Consider the following 22,727-nt stretch of genomic DNA (forward strand, 5'->3'; position numbering starts at 1 on the left):
GTAATTTAAGCAATTTTGACCATGGCATGGTTGTTGGTGCCAGACGGGCCGGTCTGAGTATTTCACAATCTGCTCAATTACTGGGATTTTCACACACAACCATTTCTATGGTTTACAAAAAATGGTGTGAAAAGGGAAAAACATCCAGTATGCGGCAGTCCTGTGGGCGAAAATGCCTTGTTGATGCTAGAGGTCAGAGGAGAATGGGCCGACTGATTCAAGCTGATAGAAGAGCAACTTTGACTGAAATAACCGTTACAACCGAGGTATGCAGCAAAGCATTTGTGAAGCCACAACACGCACAACCTTGAGGCGGATGGGCTACAACAGCAGAAGACCCCACCAGGTACCACTCATCTCCACTACAAATAGGAAAAAGAGGCTACAATTTGCACAAGCTCACCAAAATTGGACAGTTAAAGACTGGAAAAATGTTGCCTGGTCTGATGAGTCTTGATTTCTGTTGAGACATTCAGATGGTAGAGTCAGAATTTGGCGTAAACAGAGTGAGAACATGGATCCATCATGTCTTGTTACCACTGTGCAGGCTGGTGGTGTTGGTGTAATGGTGTGGGGGATGTTTTCTTGGCACACTTTAGGCCCCTTAGTGCCAATTGGGCATCGTTTAAATGCGACAGTCTACCTGAGCATCGTTTCTGACCATGTCCATCCCTTTATGACCACCATGTACCCATCCACTGATGGCTACTTCCAGCAGCATAATGCACCATGTCACAAAACTCGAATCATTTCAAATTGGTTTCTTGAACATGACAATGAGTTCACTGTACTAAAATGGCCCCCTCAGTCACCAGATCTCAACCCAATAGAGCATCTTTGGGATGTGGTGGAACGGGAGCTTCGTGGCCTGGATGTGCACCCCCCAAATCTCCATCAACTGCAAGATGCTATCCTATCAATATGAGCCAACATTTCTAAAGAATGCTTTCAGCACCTTGTTGAATCAATGCCATTTAGAATTAAGGCAGTTCTGAAGGCGAAAGGGGGTCAAACACAGTATTAGTATGGTGTTCCTAATAATCCTTTAGGTGAGTGTAATGCACCACTCCAAAGCTATTCAAGACAATCTGGTAATAATCTCTCTCGATGCTGAAAAAGCCTTTGACCGAGTGGAATGGCACTATCTTTTCGCAGTATTAAGAAAATTTGATATGGGTGATAAATTTATTAAGATTTTGTATAAAAGTCCTACAGCACAGGTATTAACCAATAATACTTTGTCTGGTCCCTTTAATCTTCATAGAGGGACCAGGCAAGGTTGTCCCCTTTTCTCCTCTCTTATTTGCGTTGACCGTGGAGCCTCTTGCTCAATCCATTCATTCTGACCCTTCTATTCATGGCTTTAACACCTTAAATGCAGCCAATAAAATATCTTTATATGCAGATGATATCCTGCTATATACCAAACTCCATTTGAGTCTGCCGGTTATTCTGGGCTAAAAGATTGGACTAAAAGATTTGTCTGCGATGCAATCTTCTCCTTTTAATGTTTCAATGGAAAGATTTACTTATCTTGGAATTGTTGTTAGCATTAAATATTCTTCACTTTTAAAGGCCAACTTTACCCCTTTAATTTCCAAATTGCAAACAAATATTCAATTTTGGAGAGCACTTCCGATTTCTCTGTGCGGCAGAATAAATGCAATTAAAATGATATTTTTACCACAGATATTATATCTTTTCCAGAATGTTCCAATCTTTCTACCGAAATCCTTCTTTAGGAAGTTGGATTCGATTATTCTTCCTTTTTTGTGGGGATACAAAAATCACAGAGTTAAGAAGGCACATCTCTGTAAACCTAAACAAGAGGTAGGTCTGGCACTCCCAGACTTTTGGCTTTATTACTGGGCTTCTCACACAGGGCCGTTTCTAGGCATAGGCAAACTAGGCGGTCGCCTAGGGCGCAAACAGCTGGGGGGCGCCAGTGAGAGCCCCCACCACACCAAAAGATTTTTGGAGTGGAAGAAAAATCCTTATTTTTTTACATTTCCGATAATGGAGCGTATATTTGCACTAAGTGCCTGTCTTTTTGGCAAAAAGACACCCACCACAAAATATCTGCAGTGGCATAGGTCGTAAGGCGTGAGGTGCTTAAAAGTAGCTTTTGACGCGTTCGACCCGAATCTGCCTTTTGCCGAACTCACTCTTCTCCCTTTTCCCAACACACGAGATGTAAAATTTATAGCCTAACATAAAGGTCTCTAGCGTTATATTTTACAATACTTTAATTAAGTAGCCTATACAGGCATTCTGTTTATGCTGCGTGATTTAAAGAAAAGTGCGCACTTTGCTCACGCGATCAGCATGGTGATCTGGGGTCTCATTTATAAAGCGTGCGTACGCACAAAACGGGGATGGAAACGTACGTATGCCAGTTCCCACGCAAAGGTTGTGATCTATAAAAAACAAACTTGACGGGAGAATGTGCATACCTTTAAGCAAACTTTGAGCCGTGCGTACGCACAGTCTGGAGCATAGGCGTAATTCTATGGGGGGACAGGGGGACACGTCCCCCCCAATATTCAAAGAAGGACAATTTGTCCCCCCCAATATTTGATCATACTGTATGATTATGCGGGCAATATCGATGTGATTGCAAATACGTCTTTCTTTCCAGCTCCGAAAATATAAAATCCCGGCCGGTCCATTTCCCAAATTCATTCGACTGGCCTTACACTATACATTAACAAAACCTATTTCTCCTGAAATCCATGTCATGTTTTCCCTATACCTTTAGTAGCTCGTGCACCGTCAGTGAGTTAGGAAAAACCAAACAGAAGAAGAGTTAGGAGCGCGAAATCTGACAGACATCTGGCCATACCTGTCAACACTCCCGTTTTTCCCGGGTTTCTCCCGTTTTTTAGCCCTATCTCCCGGACCCCTCCCGGTTTGTTATTTCTCCTGGGAAACTCCCATAATTTGCATGGCCCAAACTGAGTAAAGCCTCTGTTTAGGCTATTAAGGAAATATAATTTTGGCAAAAGAAGAACTTTTATTTTAAATAAATGTTCATTTTAAATCAGCCTATGTCAGTGTGATATGTTACCATATTATCATGCTTAACACTAAGAATTTGAATAATTGTAATGTGATGATCAGATGCAGATATCTAAATCAGAGAATATCATAGGTTCGGGCGGTTTGCGGGTGGATTATTTATTTTTAACAGTGGATTCGGGTGACTCAAAGTGCACCAGATTAATGAACTTACCTTTAAAATGTACAAAATTTTCTTGGGGCATGCTCCCCCGGACCCCCCTAGAGGTACAAGTACACTGACTTTAGAATGCTGTTAAGTGTTCGGACTCTGACTTTTATTTTATTTTGATTAAAAAAATGTGTGCATGCGCCAACACAAAAAGTCCCACAGCTGTCCCCCCCAATGTGTGATTGACAATTTCGCCCTTGGTCTGGAGACAAAGGGAATTGGCGACACCGATGGTGAGTTGGAGTTAAGTGTCTTTTTGCTCACTTTTAGACAGAAAATCTAAAGAAAATTTAACATATACAGAAAGATAATACAAATATAATTTCACTCACTAAGCCTGTCACTTGAAGCAAATATCCATCCCTTCTTAAATGTCCGCGCCAGCGAGCGCGTTGGGCCGTTTAGTGAAACTGACGCAAATAACAGTTTAAATAAATAAAATAATGATTTAAACCATGTTTTACTTCTGATATAAACATTTAGATTAAATATGCCATTCAAATTAATGTAGTTAAGCACTTAAACATGAAATCATTACTGAGAAGTTACAACATTTTTATATTCAAATTTAGTCAATAGAAATATTTGTTTTTGAACACTTTTCCTTTTTAACCACAGAGATAACTGCTTATCATGATAATACCAGATTGTCTGAGAAAATAATTTCGTGTAAATAATGCCCAAGGCCTATCTGTTTCCATTAAAAGTATCAATTAAAAATACAATTCGGCCAGTGGAAAAGATTGAGAAAAACTTTCTCTGAAATGTATTTTACACTATTTGATTTATGTATTCAAAAACAAGGCAAGGATAGGCAAATGATTCGCGGTACTACGTGACGCAAGCAGGTTCCAGCTCACCACGCCCTTGGTACGAGCTAGCGTAGATTTATCAGAGGGGTAATCGAGCTCTCGAATAGCGTACCACCCCCGGCGGCCGCCATTGGCTATCATCACCTGCTGTTAGCATTTCATTGACTCCCATTCATTTTGGCGTCACTTTGACAGTGAATAACTTTACATATGAGGCATTTAAAGACTCCATTTGTCCATTATTTATTTCTAAAGAAACATGACAATGTATAAAAAGCTCCATTACCTTGTATCTTACGTTATGGCCCCATAGAAGCAGTTTTTGTAAAAACTGGCTAACGATTGCGTCATAACCATGTGACTCTCTGGAAATGACCGTATAGACAGGAGGAGAAGCTCGCAGTCAAATCGGTGGGGACTTGGAGGCATAAAGTCTGATAAAGTCAAGGGAGAAGCCCATAGAGAGTCATAAAGTTGCTCCCTCTCCTAGCTCATGGACAGCTCCTACTCACGCTCTCCGTCTCTGCAAGATTCAAAAGGGAATGATTAAGATTTCTCTTGACACAGCTACTAGAAGACTTACAACTGTCAGGCAGGTTGCTCACGTCACATCTACGTCATCAAGCTCAGTTTGAGTCTGCGCAGTACGCTCAGCCATCAGGAAGTGAGTGCTTCTAATTTGCTTCACTTTTCTCCGTTGAAACCTCGCTGTGTCCAGTGTATATACTGTCTATGAGATTTATCTGTATTTAGTACAGTGGTCAGGATGGTACGGAGGTGTAGTGTTGCTGGTTGCAACAGCACTGTTGGACTGCATAGCTTTCCAGCAGACTTGGAAATTTAGGCGCCAGTGGTTGCATGTACTCGGCCTGGAAGACCGTGAGTTCCCGTCTAGAGCTCAAGTGCATTGCTTCTCCAACGCAATAGAGGTGGAAATGGGCTTATCCACACAGCTCGCGCTGAAAAGCGACACAGTGTTAGATTTTAGACTCCATTTTAGAGTCTGACAGCTGCTGTCAATTAATCCATCACTGCGGGTCTCAGGTGCACGCACTTTAACTAACTACGACTTTTGCCTCAAACTCCAAATTCCTGCTTATTAATAGTTAGTTAGTAAGGTAGTTGTTAAATTCAGGTATTGGGTAGATTAAGGGATGAAGAATATGGCAATGTAAAATAAGGCATTAATATATGCTTTATAAGTAGGCCTACTAACAAACAGCCAATATAGTAATACACATACATACTAATAAGACACTAGTTAAAGGGATAGTTCACTTTGAAAATAAATTTTGGTATATTTAAGCTTACCTCAAGGGCATCCAAGATGTAGGTGTCTTTTTTTCCGCAGTAGTTTCAATTTGGATATTTTTAGGTCAAACCGTTTTTGTCTGTCAGTCATATAATGCAGGTCGATGGTCACTGTATCAAAACACAAGCACAGAGTCCAAATTAAAACAATTCCCCATCGTCCAAATTAAACAATTCCCCATCGTAAGTACACATTGATGGCCTAAGACACGAAACGAGCGGTTTGTGTGTGAAAATGAACAGTATTTATATAGTTTTTACCTCTTGTAACACAGCACACGTCCAAATGATCTGACGGCGCGGGCGGGTATAGATGTGTACATAGATGTCGCCTTGGCTACGGTTTCGTTCTAATGAACTGCAGTAGCAAAGGCGACATCTAGTGTATACATCTATACCCGCTCGCGGGCGGGTATAGATATACACTAGATGTCGCTTGGCTACGGTTTCGTCCCAATGAACTGCGTAGCCAAGGCGACATCTATGTATATACATTTATACCCGCCCGCGCCGTCAGATCATTTAGACGTGTGCTGTTTTCAAGAGATAACAACGATATAAATACTGTTCGTTTTCTCACACAAACCGCTCGTTTCGTGTCTTAGGCCGTCAATGTGTACTTAAGATGGGGAATTGTTTAATTTGGACGATGGGGAATTGTTTTAATTTGGACTCTGTGCTTGTGTTTTGAGACAGTGTCCATCGACCTGCATTATATGACTGACAGACAAGAACGGTACGACCTAAAAATATCAAAATTGAAACTACTGCGGAAACAAAGACACCTACATCTTGGATGCCCTTGAGGTAAGCTAAAACATATCAAAAATTAATTTCAAAGTGAACTATCCCTTTAATAATGAGAACTGGACCCTAAACTAAAGTGTTGCATAAAAAAATTCTTAAAGAAAATAAAGCCTATTTAAGGATCATTAAGATAGATTGCATTGGGACCATTTTCATGACAACTAAACACATTTTACAGGCCTGATCGCGCTCCGGCGCCAAAAAAAAAAAAAAAAAATCAGGTTCGCGTGAGAGGCGCTTTGCTTTCACTGACTAAACCGCACCAGTAAGCCTACTTCAGCCAGTCGGTAATAGGGTAGGCAGGGGTTGGTCTAGGGTTTTGGCCAATCAGATTGATTCAGCAGTCACTCCACGTGCGAATTTGTTTTGTGTTTCCCATACACTACGAATGTGTTTCCCACACTGGCAGCGCGAAACATAACCAAAGTCATGGAGTGCAACTTTATGAAGCCAGGGAAGACCCCAAACTTGTCGATAAAGGTAGATCAAACTTGATGAAAAAATGATCGTGGCCTGATTTGAGGTGGCTCGCCAACAGGCCGTTCATATATCGCGTCTTTTGCGCGCTCAAGTTCATTCAAATGTAGGCGCGTGGTAAGCGGTAATAAGCGCGCTCATGGTGGAAATCCTTTAGTCGCTCAAACTTTTTGTCGTTGTGGAGAGCGCAGACGCCACGGGAAAATCGGACCTAATTTTACTATTAATAATAAAAGATAAGCTAAAGTGCATTGTAAATGTCAGTAATTTATCTATTTTTGACTCATTCTTTTCATAAATAATCATTTAAAGTCTGAAATATGTTTAGGTATAGGTTTATCTTTTTATAAAAACATTTTTGTCAAAACTTTTTGAACTTGTACATGTTAGTATTGTTGCAAGACACTTTTAAAATCTGGCTAGCATTTTTAATGGTATTTTAATGTTTATGTAAACAAAAAGTGCATATTGATGCTTATTTTATTTGTTATTATTTGCTGGTTTTCGACATAAAACTTGGTGAATTGATTTCATTGTGTAGTATATTACTACTTTTTGAACAGGATTTTGTGATAACCTTGATAATTTTTGTCACTATAATCATGAAATGAAATGTTCATGCCATTTCATCTCTAGTTATGATCAACTGAAATCAACTAATTATGTGTTTTTTACAGTATAATATGCTAAGTAAAATTTTCTATACATTTTTTTATATCTGATTCTGTTCTTTTCTCTGACATGCGTTGTTGGTTGTGGAAGGTTACTAATGTGATTGCTTTATCTGTAAATTAAATAAATGCTTTTTCAATGACTGAATTCATTGAAATAAAATGAATTCTTCGATTTGAATATTTTTTTTTGGCAATGCTTTGTAGGTCTTAAATTTCAATCTTTATGGTCTTAAAATGTATTAAAATGGTCTTAAATTTGACCTACTGAACCCTGCTACTGTAATATAGGCTTGTATTGGGTTTGTTCATCTCATGTCTGAATGATGTCCATTTATATCCACAAAAGTCACAAGACTCTATCATTTAAGGGACTATTTATCAAAATGTTCTCCTAGGGGAGCACACCCCTGGATCCCGCTTGACAATTATGTTAATCAGGGCATATATCTTGGCTTAGCGCTTACCTCCCAGGTAAAAAAGTTCAAGCTCAGGATTTTTTTCTACTATTACCCCTGCATTTTATGTACCATATTATGACATAAATGACATGAGTATCTTTACGTTTGTTGAAAGGCAGACTTAAACTGCACACAAACTGTAACCTTTCGTGTCTCTCTCTCTCTCTGCTGTGTAGTGTGTGTCTGTTGAACATCTGCAGCAGCTGTTGAGGAACCACAGCAGTTCTCAGGAGCTCCAGATGGAGGATTTCTTCACGATAGCTCCTGCGTTCTGTCTGTTCCTGAGCGCTCCGATGGAGACCTGCAGGGCCGTGCGAGCGGGACACTGGGACACAGAGACACACCAGTTCATCCAAACCCTCTCAGACCTCAACGACACCAGCCGGCCTCCTCACCCGGATGTCCCAGGATATCAGGGTCTGGAGAAGCTGCTCGACGAGATGGAAACACACTATCAGCCCGACACACATGAGGTCAGGAACAGCAGAACAGCTTCAGGATTAACGTGCTAATCATTCAGCATCATCATAGTATATATCAAAGTTACACATCTGTCATTTGTCCATCCACGTTTCCAGTCGTGTCTCTCTCTGAATGACGTCCTGGAGGAGATCGGAGATCATCACGTGGAGCTGGACGCCGTGTTGGGAAACGTCCTCTATCATGTCCTGCGTGGAGACTGTCTCAGAGCTCATGCTCTTCCTCAGAACCAATACTTTCTGGATTACATCTTCAGTCAGTTTGGCTCTGATAACCTCACGCTTCATGGTATGACTCAATGATAATCCTGATGATGTTACACTAACCTGAAAATGTTTCATGTGGGAACATTCGGTTTTATTTAAGTAAAAAAATAAAAAAATAATTTTAGTATCATTAATATACCATTAAAGTTTTTATAAATATGTTGAATGTTTTTCTATTTTCTATTTTCATTTTAGTTAAAGTCATTTTGTTTATTAGTTAAAAAATGGTTTTAGTACTTCAAGTTAAACCAGAGATATTTTAGCATCTTTGAGATACTATTATATATTATATTTATTGTTATTATTTTTAAAATAGATGTTATATTTATATTTTCCATTTTCATATTAGCTAAAATGTTAGTAATTTTGTTAGTAATTTAAAAAAAAAAGTGTAGTTTTTATTAATTTTTATTCCAGTTAGTTATTTTAGTGCATCTAGTTAAACTAAACGAACATGAGAAATTCTGTCTTGGCAACAAACTGAAATAAGGCAAATTAAAAAATGTATTTTATTTCAAGTAAAATAGATTTTTTATGGTTTTAGTTTCAGTTATAATAAAAACACTGAGTTATACTAAATGAAAACGAGAAATGTTGCTGTGGCTGAATTAAAAATAAATTTAAAGTTTTTTTTTATTTCAGTTAACATTTATTTTATATCAAGTGACAAAAATGTGTCTTTTGCGGTTTTAGTTTTTCTTTTTCTTGTTAACTATAATAACCCTGCTCAGGTCAGATACAAATGGCACTTTTTCACTTTTTAAAGCAAATATTATATCTAAAGCACATTATAGGGTCCTCAGATCAGTGTTCAGGTTTCTGTGTTCTACATTTATGTTTATGTATTTGGCAGACACTTTTATTCAAAGCACAATTTTTACCAGTTCATGCATTCCCTGCCGAACCCAAAACCTTGGCTATAGCAAAAACATTAATATGGACCTTAAAAGGGTTCTCCTTGCTGGAGTAAAAGTATGTTTAAATACCTGTTCATGTTCTTTAGACTTTATGTACAATATTTGGTTTAAAGCTGAAGGTTTGTGGTCTATTTTTAATAATGCTATTGTTACTCAGAATTTGAGGAGCTCCTGAAGACACTAAATCTGGGTGGAGGAGAAGACGATCATGAAGATGTCCACCTCGAGCCTCATCAGAAGGATCACCATAATAACAGCAGCTGGGATACAGTAAGACACGCAGTGTTTGTGTGGGGCATCATGGAAATCTTTGCATGCTTTAGGACTCTGATCATTTAGATTTAGATGAGGAGTTATTTTGAGGCCTGTAACATGACCTATCAACATGAATAATTGATGTTTAGCTCTCTTGATTGATGTGACATAATGTGCTATCTGAGACCATGCAATCTGTCCGTAATGATAATCATTCATTGATATTAAGCTGTTACAAGTGCTAATGTTTTGTTCGCAATTTTTGAATGAAAACAGAAAAAACACATTTGAAACTGCAAACAGAATGAAAACATGCATATACAATCTATATAAATATATAATGCCTGTCATTTGACATCCATGCAATTAATAAATCAGGGAATTGTACACATTAAAGCATGCATGCTTATCAGAGCAATGAAAGCAACTGAAGCCAAATTATATACGAAAATGATAAAAAATGTGCACGTCTCAAACTGTCTGGTTGTTTTGTCTACAGACGTGTTTCAGCGCTGAAGACCTGTTGAGGATCTACCAGCTGAACTCTTCATCGCTGACCCGAGATCAGTTCACACAGCTCAGTCCTGCTCTGATCCAGCAGATCCTCAGCGGAGTCTGTTCTGAGATCAGTTTCACACACGTGACCCCTGATTCTCTGAGCACAGCTGCGAGTGAGTGACGGATCAGCACTGAACAGTTAGTCTGAGCTGCATTGCATATCCATATAAAGTACAGAAACATATTCTAAACAACAAACCTTAGTTCTCAAGCTTCCTTCAGATGTCTGTGCATTCAGCTGAATGTTTCATTATTCAGACAGCTGCTATAAACGCGTCATTTTTACTAACTTTAAGCTCATTAAAGGAGAACTCCGGTCAATTTTAACATTGAGCTCATTTTATTGTACATTTGGAGTGCTGTCAATACAGAGAACAACGACAAAAATCGGTGTTGCCTACACCGAGTTATTCTATTTTTAAAATTTGCACCCTGTTGACTTCAATGGGGCAAGTACTAAACCTGCTTTTAGGCTCTTAACATCCTTGATGTGTCTTTACAAGTGCACAGGTCATGTTAGATGATTCCTTCTGAGTGAACACGGGTGGATCTGACTGCAGTAGATGTGAAAGATATGTATAAAAATGATGTTATTTAAGCCAGCGCAAATACCTGTTTACATCCTGTTTTCGGTGGAAGTCCAAAGTAGTCGATTGCCGAGTTCACGCGCGTGATCATTGGTAACTAAACCTATGCGCGTGAACTCTGCAATCGACTACTTTGGACTTCAACCGCTCACATTTTCTGTGCACTTGTAAAGACACATCAAGGATGTTAAGAGCCTAAAAGCAGGTTTAGTACTTGCCCCATTGAAGTCAACAGGGTGCAAATTTTAAAAATAGAATAACTCGGTGTAGGCAACACCGATTTTTGTGGTTGTTCTCTGTATTGACAGCACTCCAAATGTACAAAAAAATGAGCTCAATGTTAACATTGACCAGAGTTCTCCTTTAAGATTCTGTTTAAATTGTGTGTCTGCCATGACAGTAGTTAAGCCGAATATGAGCTGCATTATGAATCATGTGAAAAATTATGTAAAGCTAATTTGACGAGAGTGACAAACATAGCAGAAAAAAATTACAGAAATTAAATTGATTCATTATTTAATCAACATCTGAAAACAGAAAATGTGCATTAAAATCTAGGTTTATAATTGACTTAACAAGAGGAACTAAGACTTCTGTGCAAGGCTATAATAACTGGTCAATGCCATATTATTTGAAAATAGCCAAATATTAATCTGCCTGTATGATATTTATATTTGTGTCACTACTATGTACATATTTTTATTTGACAAAATTAATTTTATTCACGCTATAAATTGATCAAAAACAATAGTGAATACATTTATGTTATATCAAATTTAAATAAATCCTAAAAAATATGAAGCAGCAAAACTGTTTTCAACATTGATGATAATCATAAATGTTTCTTGAGCATCAAATCATCATATTAGGATGATTTCTGAAGGATCATGTGACACTGAAGACTGGAGTAATGATGCTGAAAATTCAGCTTTGATCACAGGAATAAATAACATTTGATCATATATTCACAGAGAAAAAAGCTATTTTAAATTGTAGAAATAATTCACTGTTTTTACTGTTTCTAATTAAAAAATGCAGCCTTGGTGAGCAGAAGAGACTTCCTTCAAATACATTGTTAAAAATCTTGCCGACCCCAAACTTTTAAAAGGTAGTGTAATATCTAATGGCAACAACTTAAATGTGAAAAATGTATTAAAAAATGCTACCAACTTGAGTAAAGATGTTTTATATACAGTGTGTAACTGTCAGCGATGGTGAATGTTTAGATGATCACTTACATTCAGTTTCTGTATCAGAAACATGACACGTCATGGCCGCTTGCTTTTCTGGTTCTACTACAATATTTAGTTCTTGTTGGCATCTTATTGTTGGCATCAGTCTCTCATTGACGGGAACAAGGACAATCAGAATCATTCCTGAATGCTGTGACTTATTATTTTAGTGACTGTCTCTTCCTGGAGAAGAACAATCCCTCCACTGTTTTCTGGTCACAAACCAGATTCCACACCTGAGAATAACACGGACAATACGATCTCTTTATATAATCACTCAATGAGCGCTTTGTGTCCAGGATATGGATATGCCACCCTCGCCAACATCATCATCTGCCTGATGGCCATGTTTGGGATCGTGGTGCTGCTGTTTTCCAGATGTACGCAGGTTTTCCAGATGTGCATCCAGTTCTGCATCAGCCTGGCCGTGGGATCCCTCACGGGAGACGCTCTCCTGCATCTGCTTCCCTCGGTAGGTGGACTCACATGTGTCTGAATAGGATGGGGTTCGTTCGTTGTTCTCATGGTTTGTGCCTGTAGTTTTTAGGTCTTCATGCGCATAAAGATGGACACGGTCACGAGGAGGAGAACCTTGACTATGTTTACAAACTCCTGGTGGTCCTCGGCGGCATCTATGTCTTCTTTCTGATGGAAGCCATATTCTCCATCATCACTCGACACGGTCATCATCATGATGGAGTGAGTGACTGAGTCTGCAGTCTAGAAGAAAAGGCTCTATAGAAGCTTAAAGGGTTCTTTCAGGCACTTCATGACATGTATAGAATCTTTTACGGGTTCCAATCATTTCGATGATTTTTAATAATGAATTAAACCGCACATAAACATACTGTACTTCATCACTAGAAAAAATTAAACGACCCATTAAACATGATTGTTTTATGCAATCATTTCACCTTCTATAGAACCTTTTTACCATAAAGGGTTCTTTAAAATTGAGTCTAGAACCCTATGAGTCTATACAGAACCCCAGTGCACACTGCAAATGAAATAATCCAATTCTTACTGAGTAATTTTGTCTAATTTACCAGTTAAAATTTCTTAAAACCCTTAAAACGAGTTAAATTTAGCATGACATCCAGAAGCAACATTGCAAAAGATATTAAGACTTTTTAATAAACGCACATACCGATAAAAAGTTTGGATTTAAAAAAAAGAAGAAGATATTAATACTTTTATTCAGCATGGATGCATTAATTTGACCAAAAGTAACAGGAAATACATTTATAATGGCAAATAAATGATGTTCTTTTGAATTTTTAATATCAAAGAATCCTGAAAATATGCATCACAGGTTCCACACAATATAAAGCAGAAAACCTTTTTTTAAATTAATAGAAAACACTTATTTTATTTTATATTGTAATAATATTTCACTGTTTTTACTGTATTTTTAATTAAATAAATCAGCCTTGGTGAGCAGAAGAAACTTTAAAACATTAAGAAATCCTACTGACCACAAACTTGTGAATAGTAGCATAAATATATTTAGATTTTTACTGCACTGGTGTGTTTTTTCACTTGTTTGCAGCTTGTTCATACTTTAAACAAGAGAAAAAACTCAGTGCAGTTAGACAATGTACTTATATTAAAGACACACTGTATGAAAAGTCTTATCATATTCAGCTTGACTTCACAAGTAAATCTCTTTTGTTTCAAGGATTTTTTTTTACTTCAAAGGCCCGTTCACACCAAGGACGATAACTAAAACGATATAGTTTCTAAATGTAAAAAAAAAAATAGTCCACACCACAACTATAACAATAACGGCACAGAGGAACGATATCATCGGGATCACTTTCACAAAGACTTTTTGATGAGCGAAATGGCATTTTAAGCTTGACTAATAAAAATAGGTTAAGCTGCAGGGGAAATTATTGGAGTAGAGCAGACTGGTCCTACTGAAATTATTTATAATTATGTTATTAAGAAGGCTCAGGTCATTCTTTGTACTGTTGACCACCCATTATGAACTGAGTTTCAGGCCTTACCTTCAGGCCGTCGTTTTAGAGAACAAAAAATGAAAGGTTAATTTATGTCTGTGGCTATTAAGATACTAAACTGCCCTGGCCCTGATGAGAGTTTACTTAGCACACCAAATTAATGAATTTATTAAGAATAGAGCCTAGTATTTTTATGTATACTTATATAATTTTATTGTTTATTTAGGAACTTTTGTATGTAATAGTTTATCTAATATGTATCTATGTTTATCAGGTTAGTGTTTCTGGCGCCTTGCTGCAGTCTTAGTTTCCCTAAGTGGGACAATAAAGTGGTGTCTGAGTCTGATAAAAATGTGTCCAAATAATAAATAAAAGAGGGCCCAAGACTGAGCCTTGGGGAACACCAGTGGTAAACTGCATTGGATAAAAACATTGACAGCCAATCAGAATCCATCATGCTTTAAAGAGCTTGAGCATTTAAAGAGACAGACGACAAAACTGCAGCTTGCTATAATAAACAGAATGATATTGTCCGCTGGTGTGGATGTTGTTATAGTTTTCATTATACAGGTGAAACTCAAAAAATTAGAATATCATGCAAAAGTTCATTTATTTCAGTAATTCAACTTAAAAGGTTAAACTAATATATTATATATAGACTCATTACATGCAAAGTGAGCCTTTATTTGTTATAATTTTGATGATTATGGCGTACAGCTTATGAAAATGTTACAAATTTCTGAGATTTTGAATTTGGGGTTTTCATAAGCTGTAAGCCATAATCATCAAAATTATAACAAATAAAGGCTTGAAATATCTCACTTTGCATGTAATGAGTCTATATAATATATTAGTTTCACCTTTTAAGTTGAATTACTGAAATAAATGAACTTTTGCGTGATATTCAAATTTTTCGAGTTTCACCTGTATTTATCTTTTAATTGTTTTTTTTTTTTTTTGCTGTGTGCACTGGTATGACTGGAAAATGTTAGTAAGGTGGCCGCCACATGAACTGACTAGCCTTAAAGGGTCTCTGTTGTCCTGTTGTAGGAGTCTGACCCTCATCACTGCGATCACAGTAAAGTTCTGCAGATGTTCCAGAGCAGGAGACGCAGCAACAACTCCACGTCACAGGACGAGCTGGTGAGACCGTCTTTCTGTGTGAACATGGGCCGAATAAACAAGTTATCATGTTACAAATCACTACACAGACACTACAGACAATACCAGTTTTCCCTGAGGAGGACAGGGGTAATCATATTTCACAAACCCAGACAGTAATTGTAAAAAAAACAGGAGGTCATTTTAGGTGATTTTATTATCATCTGAATCAGGAATGTTGGTGTTCATTGGTGGCGTTTTTGATTGTTTGATTAATGAATGGATATTTAACTCATTTCTAGATTAGCTTTAGTCAGATTTAGACAGGGAAATTTGAGCATCAAAGGTGGATTTTTATTCTATTTTATTTTTTTTACAATATCTCTAAAAAATTACAGCAATTTTTATGCTCACTCAGAAGACAAAATCCTGTCTGAACATTCAGGAACATCTGTGATTGGTGTATCATTTTTTCCATACCATGTCTGCTTTATTTTGACCATCAATTTTGAAACACCACAGTCTTCCTCTGTGATCATCAGTTAACACTGTCAGGTTTCATTGATTTCAGGTGAACGAGCAAAACAACGAGAAGTCCTTCCTGGAGCCGTTCAGCAGCACACGAGGTCAGTTCACGCCTAATACTCTGCGCTCTGTGCTAAACACAACTGGGCTGTAAATAATAACACCCCACTTAGAGTTAATCACATGTTTGTGCATTAAGGGACTAAAGTGACCTGTTATTAAAGTGACCTTTAGCAGAACCATCCTATGAGATCACTTGTCAAAAAGTTTCTGCTGCCATATAAACTTTTCGTGAACATTTCTACACCTCATTTCAAAAGCTTAGACTCAGTAAGATTTTTACTCTTCTGCTCACCAAGGCTGCATTTATTTGATCAAAAATACTGTAAAAACTGTAAAATTGTGAAATAGTAAAAAAAAAAAAAAATCTATTTGAATATATTTTAAAATGTAATTTATTCCTGTGATTCATTAAATTGATCAAAAGTGACAGTAAAGACATTTATAATATTATAAAAGATTCTATTTCAAATAAATGCTGTTCTCGTTTGAACTTTCTATTTATCAAAGAATCCTGAAAAAACTATTTTTACCACAGTTTTCACAAAAATATGAAGCTGCAGCACAACTGTTTTCAACATTGATAATGATTATAAATGTTTATATTAGAGTGATTTCTGAAGGATCATGTGACACTGAAGACTGGAGTAATGATGCTGAAAATTCAGCTTTGATCACAGAAATAAATTACATCTTACAATATATTCACATAGAAAACTGTTATTTTAAACAGTAATAATATTTCACAATTTTTGATCAAATAAATCCAGCCTTGGTGAACAGAAGAGACTTTCAAAACATAAAATCTGTGAGCATCTCTCTCATGTCCCTCAGAGAAGCGTCTGCTGCCGTTCATGATCACCATTGGTGACGGCATCCATAACTTCACGGATGGTCTGGCCATGGGCGCTGCGTTCTCCGTGTCCTGGCGCTCGGGACTGGCGACATCACTGGCCGTCCTGTGCCACGAGCTTCCACACGAGTTAGGTGAGATCTCAGCAGTTTCATTTGAGAAGATAAACCAATCTAGCTACTGAAAATGCATTGAAAACAACTAGAAAAAGTAAGTCTGTCAAGACAGACTTTGAATGTTGTGTGAATGTTGTCTGAAGGTTACAGAAACATGTAAGTTTGAATACTAAGACTTTCTATGTACTCTTGAAATAACTCTCGTACACAATGTACAGTAACATTACTGTAAAGTGCAGTCAAACTTGTTTTTCTGTTTTCCTGCACACACGTTTCCTTTCAGGAACATAGTCATAGGAATAGAGTATTTATGCAACAAAAAAATTCAACCTGGTTTAATGTTAAATCCGCTAAAAAACTAAAAAGTAGATTTTGTGTGAATCTCTCAAAACTCGCCATGAAAAGGCCTGTCACATCAATATATATATATATATATATATATATACACTGAAATTAAATATATAAGCCATTCTAGAAGAAAATTTCATATGGCACTTAGAGGCTTGGCATCTAAACTCCTCATATATATATATATATATATATATATATATATATATATATATATATATATATATATATATATATATATATATATATATATATATATATATAATTTCATTTTTATGATGCAAAATAAAGTTGTATGTTTAGGTTTGTGTGTTTGTTGTTGTCTGGAGGTGATTTCGCGATCCTGCTTCACTGCGGTCTGTCTGTGAAACGCGCTCTTCTGCTGAACGTGGGCAGTGCTCTCACCTCCTTCATCGGGCTGTACATCGCTCTGTCCGTCTCCACAGAAACTCTCGCTCAGGAGTGGATCTCTGCCGTCACCGCCGGACTCTTCCTGTACATTGCCCTCGCAGACATGGTGCGTTTGCTGCTTTCAGAACGCAATGACTGAGCAAAAATGAACAAAATAGCCAACATATATTGTGTAAAATGAAAATGACGTGCTATATGGGCTTATGCTAAAAGCAGCAATATCAGATTCAACTCTGAAAAAAATCAATACATTGTAGTTTCCTGCATTTCTCAAGTAAAACAAACATCTGAAATATGTGTCATCAGATCATCATAAAAATCAAGCTTCATTTCTCTGTTGTTTTCCTCTCGTCTAGCTCCCCTCCATGCTTCATGTGGACAGCAAATGGCCGTGGCTGATTTTTCTCCTGCAAAATCTGGGTCTGATGACCGGATGGGGGATCTTATTACTCCTGTCTTTATATGAAGATCAGATAGGAATCTAAAATATGATGCCGCTTTGTACTAGTGTATTATCATATTCCCTTCCTCGAACATGTCTGTGTGATCGTCACTTTAAAAAAGTGGAAATGTGTGCAATTTATAGTGCTGCCATGTTTTAATATGGGCTATTTTTCATTTTAAAACCTATTATTTTTAGAACACCATTTACAATTTCTTCAGAAAATGTAAGTCTTATAACAATTTAACATTTGAAACGGATGAATCAGCTGTGTGAATCACTTTAAAGCATGGTCATCAGCACTCAGTTTAAATATTTACAAGTTAATTATAATTTGTATGTGTTTCTATGAAGATGTAACTGGATTGAAAATATTGCACTTGATATATGGAAGTGATTTTACATCATGAGATTCTGGTAATATATGAAGTATGAATTGTGTACTGTGTAGCCATAAGCTCTGGGTGAGCTGTAGATCCTGTGCAAGTCTGAGAATAATCACTCATAGTCTCTGTGCTTTCATAAATGTTATGTAAAGCCTGTCTTCAGCATTATGGTGTCGTGTGTCAGTGTGTTATTAGTCATGTTAGAGACTGCTGTGGTGAAGCCACTTCAAGCCAGTGATTTTATCCCAGTGTCAAAGCTGAAATGCTGAGGTTTCGTTGACTCATAAGAAGTGTTCATTAGACAATGATCCTTGTAGAAATGAAGGAAAATGACAGGTGTCTCTGATATATAACATACACACCCAATTTAAATACAGTGCAATGACTGCAAACCTTGGAAAAACATTTAAAATGAGACATTACACATAGAAATGCTCTCTATACCAGGGTCGGAAATGAACCAGGGTGTGAGACAAAAATACTCGTCTAACACTGACTTCATTATAATATAAAACAAGTTAACTTAGATCAGTGTTAACTCTTTGAAATGATTTGCATGTGCATTTTTTCCTACTCGTATAAAAACTTGGTACTGATCAATTTCTTTGAGTAAATAACAGAATTAAAAGTTTCTATGAATTCTAATAAAGCATTGAAGAGTTTATGTTCAGAAACAGGTAAGTTTGAATCATTAGAGCAACTTGAGCTGAACGAGCAACACATGTAATTGACACAGACACACACACACATTTTACTGACAATGCATTTTTAGGGATTTTTAAAATTACACAAAAACAGATGTTAATTTTATTTTTTTAAACCTGCTATATGAAGTCACGAACCTTTTGTGGAATGGAAAGGCTCTTCATGTAACCATTGATGCCAGTATACATTTTATAAAGTGTTGGATTTGTTTCCTAAATGATTTACTTCTGCGAAAAAAAATAATAGTCATCATCAGAAAATAATAAAAATAATAATAGATTCCAGTACACTTTTTTCCCGAATCCGGAGTCTGTTTATATTCATATGTAATGAGTGTAATAAAAGGCTAACTGTAGGAGAGACCACACAAAACATGCGGCGGTAGATGTGTCTGTGATGAATGTAGATTATACAAGTGATCATAAATATTAATACCCGAGACCTGTTGGGGAATGTTTAGTATAATTGTCATGTGACTAGAATGAATCTGGACAGAAAACAGCACAATAGCGCTCCCTATAGGACACACTGAGCAACTACAACAGATCTCACTCTGACTCACCAGAAACAAGTCTTTATTTTGTATAAAGTCATCAAACACAACATGTGAACATTTAAAAAACAATGACAAACAGCACAAATAAATAAATTCAGATTGTGGTTTGAGTTTGACACAAGTCAAGTCATGTCATCTTCATTTATGTAGCGCTTTTAACAATGTAGATTGTTTCAAAGCAGCTTTACAGAGAAACATATAATTATAATTTAAGGTAACAGAGATTGTTTTGGCTTTATAGCGGTTCTTTAATAAAGTTATTTTCCAGCTAAGGTTAGTTTTGATTCGCTTCCGTCGCAACAATCATTTGTTATTAAATTAGGGGCCGATAAGATGACACCATTCTCTCTACACAGACTTTAAACGCAAACCTGTGATAAACGCTGATGGCGTTCACATGCGCATTAAGAACTGGTTCTATAGTTATGTGCATTTGAATATATTTGCGCAGGTTTGTAATTCCCTACAAACTAAGTACTGGTCTTTCCTTATAAACTTTGATACAAAATTTAATTTTATTTTATCACTTCGGGGTAGGTACGTGAAACGAAATTCCCGACAAAGCTTTATCTGGAGTGGTAAAGGGATTCTCCATAGGGAGAGACTAGTTGGCACTTCAGCACTGCGTTGTCATCCAGGCCATATCCAGATCCAGGCGAAGGTCCTTCGTCAGATCTGGATATGGCCTGGATCCGGCAGGCTGCGGGAAAACCTTGGGATATACAAAGACACTAAAATTAGCGTAGATGCCATTCTTCTTATGATGTAACGAGTACATCAGGATTTATGGGAAGTGTTCCCGGTTCCAGCTGACCTAATCTATGCAGCCTAATATGGAATTATAGAAGTCTATAATGTGTTATGTGTATGCTAGGTCAAAGAGATGTGTCTTTAATCTTGCTTTGAACTGACAGAGTGTGTCTGCTTCCCGGACAACGGTAGGAAGACTGTTCCAAAGTTTAGGTGCTAAATAGGAGAAGGATCTACTGCCAGCAGTCGATTTTGACATTCTAGGTATTATTAACTGGCCGGAATTTTGAGATCGCAATAGACGTGAAGGACTATAATGCGTTAAGAGCTCGCTCAAGTACTGCGGAGCTAAACCATTTAGTGCCTTGTAAGTAATCAGCAATATTTTAACATTTATGCAATGTTTAATAGGGAGCCAATGCAGTGTTGACAGAACCGGGCTATTATGGTCATACTTCCTGGTTCTGGTAAGAACTCGAGCTGCTGCATTTTGGACCAGCTGTAGTTTGTTTATTAAGCGTGCAGGACAACCACCCAGTAGAGCATTACAATAATCTAGCCTTGAGGTCATGAACGCATGAACTAATTGTTCCGCATTTGTCATTGAGAGCATATGGCGTAATTTAGATATATTTTTAAGATGGAAAAATGCGGTTTTACAGATACTAGACACGTGACTTTCAAATGAAAGGTTGGAGGACACAGATGATCATGTGATCAGGGCGTCTTGTCACCTCGTTCTAATGATCTGCAGAGTGGCTAAACAAATGATCTCATTGAAATCAAACTGAATGTATTTCCTCCAGTGTCTGTGGTCGCGTCCGTACACTTGCGCTGGATAACACGGACTTCCTGCAGGAGGAGACGAGCACATGCTCAATTATTCTCAAATAAAACCATGACGAAGTGTGCGATATTGGCAAGATATATCTGGATATACCTATATTGGTGACACCTGGAGGGGCGTGATTGGGAGGAACGGCCCCCCTGATCTGAACCCGAGTGGTATTCAGTTATTGGACTTCTGTGCTAGTTACAGTTTGTCCATAACGAACACCATGTTCAAGCATAAGGGTGTCCATCAGTGCACGTGGCACCAGGACGCCTAGGCCGTAGGTCGATAATCGACTTTGTGGTCGCTTCATCCGACCTCCGGCCGCATGTCTTGGACACTTGGGTAAAGAGAGGGGCGGAGCTGTCAACTGATCACCACCTGGTGGTGAGTTGGATCTGATGGCGGGGGAGGAGGCCGGACAGACTCGGCAGACCCAAGTGTACTGTGAGGGTCTGCTGGGAACGTTTGGCCGAGTCTTCTGTCAGAGAGATCTTCAACTCCCACCTCCGGCGGAGCTTCGACCGGATCCCAAGGGAGGCTGGAGATATTGAGTGTGAGTGGACCATGTTCTCCACCTCCATTGTCGAAGCAGCCGCTCGGAGCTGTGGCCGTAAGGTCTCCGGCGCCTGTCGAGGCGGCAATCCCCGAACCCGGTGGTGGACACCGGAAGTAAGGGATGCCGTCAAGCTGAAGAAGGAGTCCTATCGGGCCTGGTTGGCTTGTGGGGCTCCTGAGGCAGCTGACGGGTACCGGCAGGCCAAGCGAACTGCAGCCCGGGTGGTTGTGGAGGCAAAAACTTGGGCCTGGGAGGAGTTTGGTGAGGCCATGGAGAAGGACTATCGGCTGGCCTCGACGAGATTCTGGCAAACCGTCCGGCGCCTCAGGAGAGGGAAGCAGTGCCCTACCAACGCTATCTACAGTAGAGGTGGGGAGCTGTTGACCTCAACTGGAGATGTCGTTGGACGGTGGAAGGATACTTAGAGGATCTCCTCAATCCCACCGTCACGTCTTCCATTGAGGAAGCAGAGGCTGAGAGCTCAGAGGTGGACTCGTCCATCACCCAAGCTGAAGTCAACGAGGTAGTTGAGAAACTCCTCGGTGGCAAGGCACCGGGGGTGGATGAGATCCGCCCTGAGTACCTCAAGTCTCTGGATGTTGTGGGGCTGTCTTGGCTGACACGCCTCTGCTGCATCGCGTGGCGGTCGGGGACAGTGCCTCTGGGATGGCAGACCGGGGTGGTGGTCCCTCTTTTTAAGAAGGGGGACCAGAGGGTGTGCTCGAACTATAGGGGGATCACACTTCTCAGCCTCCCCAGGAAAGTCTATGCCAGGGTACTGGAGAGGAGAATACGGCAGATAGTAGAACCTCAGATTCAGGAGGAACAGTGTGGTTTTCGTCCAGGCCATGGAACACTGGACCAGCTCTATACCCTCTCCAGGGTGCTGGAGGGTTCATAGGAGTTTGCCCAACCAGTCCACATGTGCTTTGTGGATTTGGAGAAGGCATTCGACTGTGTCCCTCGCGGCGTCCTGTGGAGGGTGCTCCGGGAGTATGGGGTCCGGGGTCCTTTGCTAAGGGCTGTCCGGTCCCTGTACGACCGAAGCAGTAGCTTGGT

General features: G+C 38.6%; 1 protein-coding gene across 2 annotated transcripts in view; it reads left to right on the plus strand.

The window, feature by feature from the left end:
• Positions 1 to 18,455, plus strand: part of LOC308696880 (zinc transporter ZIP4-like) — a 28,635-nt gene extending 10,180 nt beyond the window's left edge. Inside the window, exons 3-13 of one of the 2 annotated variants that reach the window (XM_081375812.1) lie at positions 7,945 to 8,241; positions 8,347 to 8,536; positions 9,589 to 9,701; positions 10,186 to 10,357; positions 12,363 to 12,535; positions 12,604 to 12,762; positions 15,075 to 15,167; positions 15,697 to 15,751; positions 16,545 to 16,697; positions 17,357 to 17,544; positions 17,795 to 18,455. In XM_081375812.1, coding sequence (XP_081231938.1) covers positions 7,945 to 8,241; positions 8,347 to 8,536; positions 9,589 to 9,701; positions 10,186 to 10,357; positions 12,363 to 12,535; positions 12,604 to 12,762; positions 15,075 to 15,167; positions 15,697 to 15,751; positions 16,545 to 16,697; positions 17,357 to 17,544; positions 17,795 to 17,923 — 1,722 coding nt within the window. In that variant the 3' untranslated portion in view covers positions 17,924 to 18,455. The remainder of the gene's footprint in view (positions 1 to 7,944; positions 8,242 to 8,346; positions 8,537 to 9,588; positions 9,702 to 10,185; positions 10,358 to 12,362; positions 12,536 to 12,603; positions 12,763 to 15,074; positions 15,168 to 15,696; positions 15,752 to 16,544; positions 16,698 to 17,356; positions 17,545 to 17,794) is intronic. The other variant, XM_081375811.1, reaches the window with a different exon arrangement.
• The last annotated feature ends 4,272 nt before the right edge of the window (positions 18,456 to 22,727 follow it).

This window comes from Scardinius erythrophthalmus (assembly GCF_964197995.2).
Source record: "Scardinius erythrophthalmus genome assembly, chromosome: 10".
In the NCBI taxonomy this organism is placed as follows: domain Eukaryota; kingdom Metazoa; phylum Chordata; class Actinopteri; order Cypriniformes; family Leuciscidae; genus Scardinius; species Scardinius erythrophthalmus.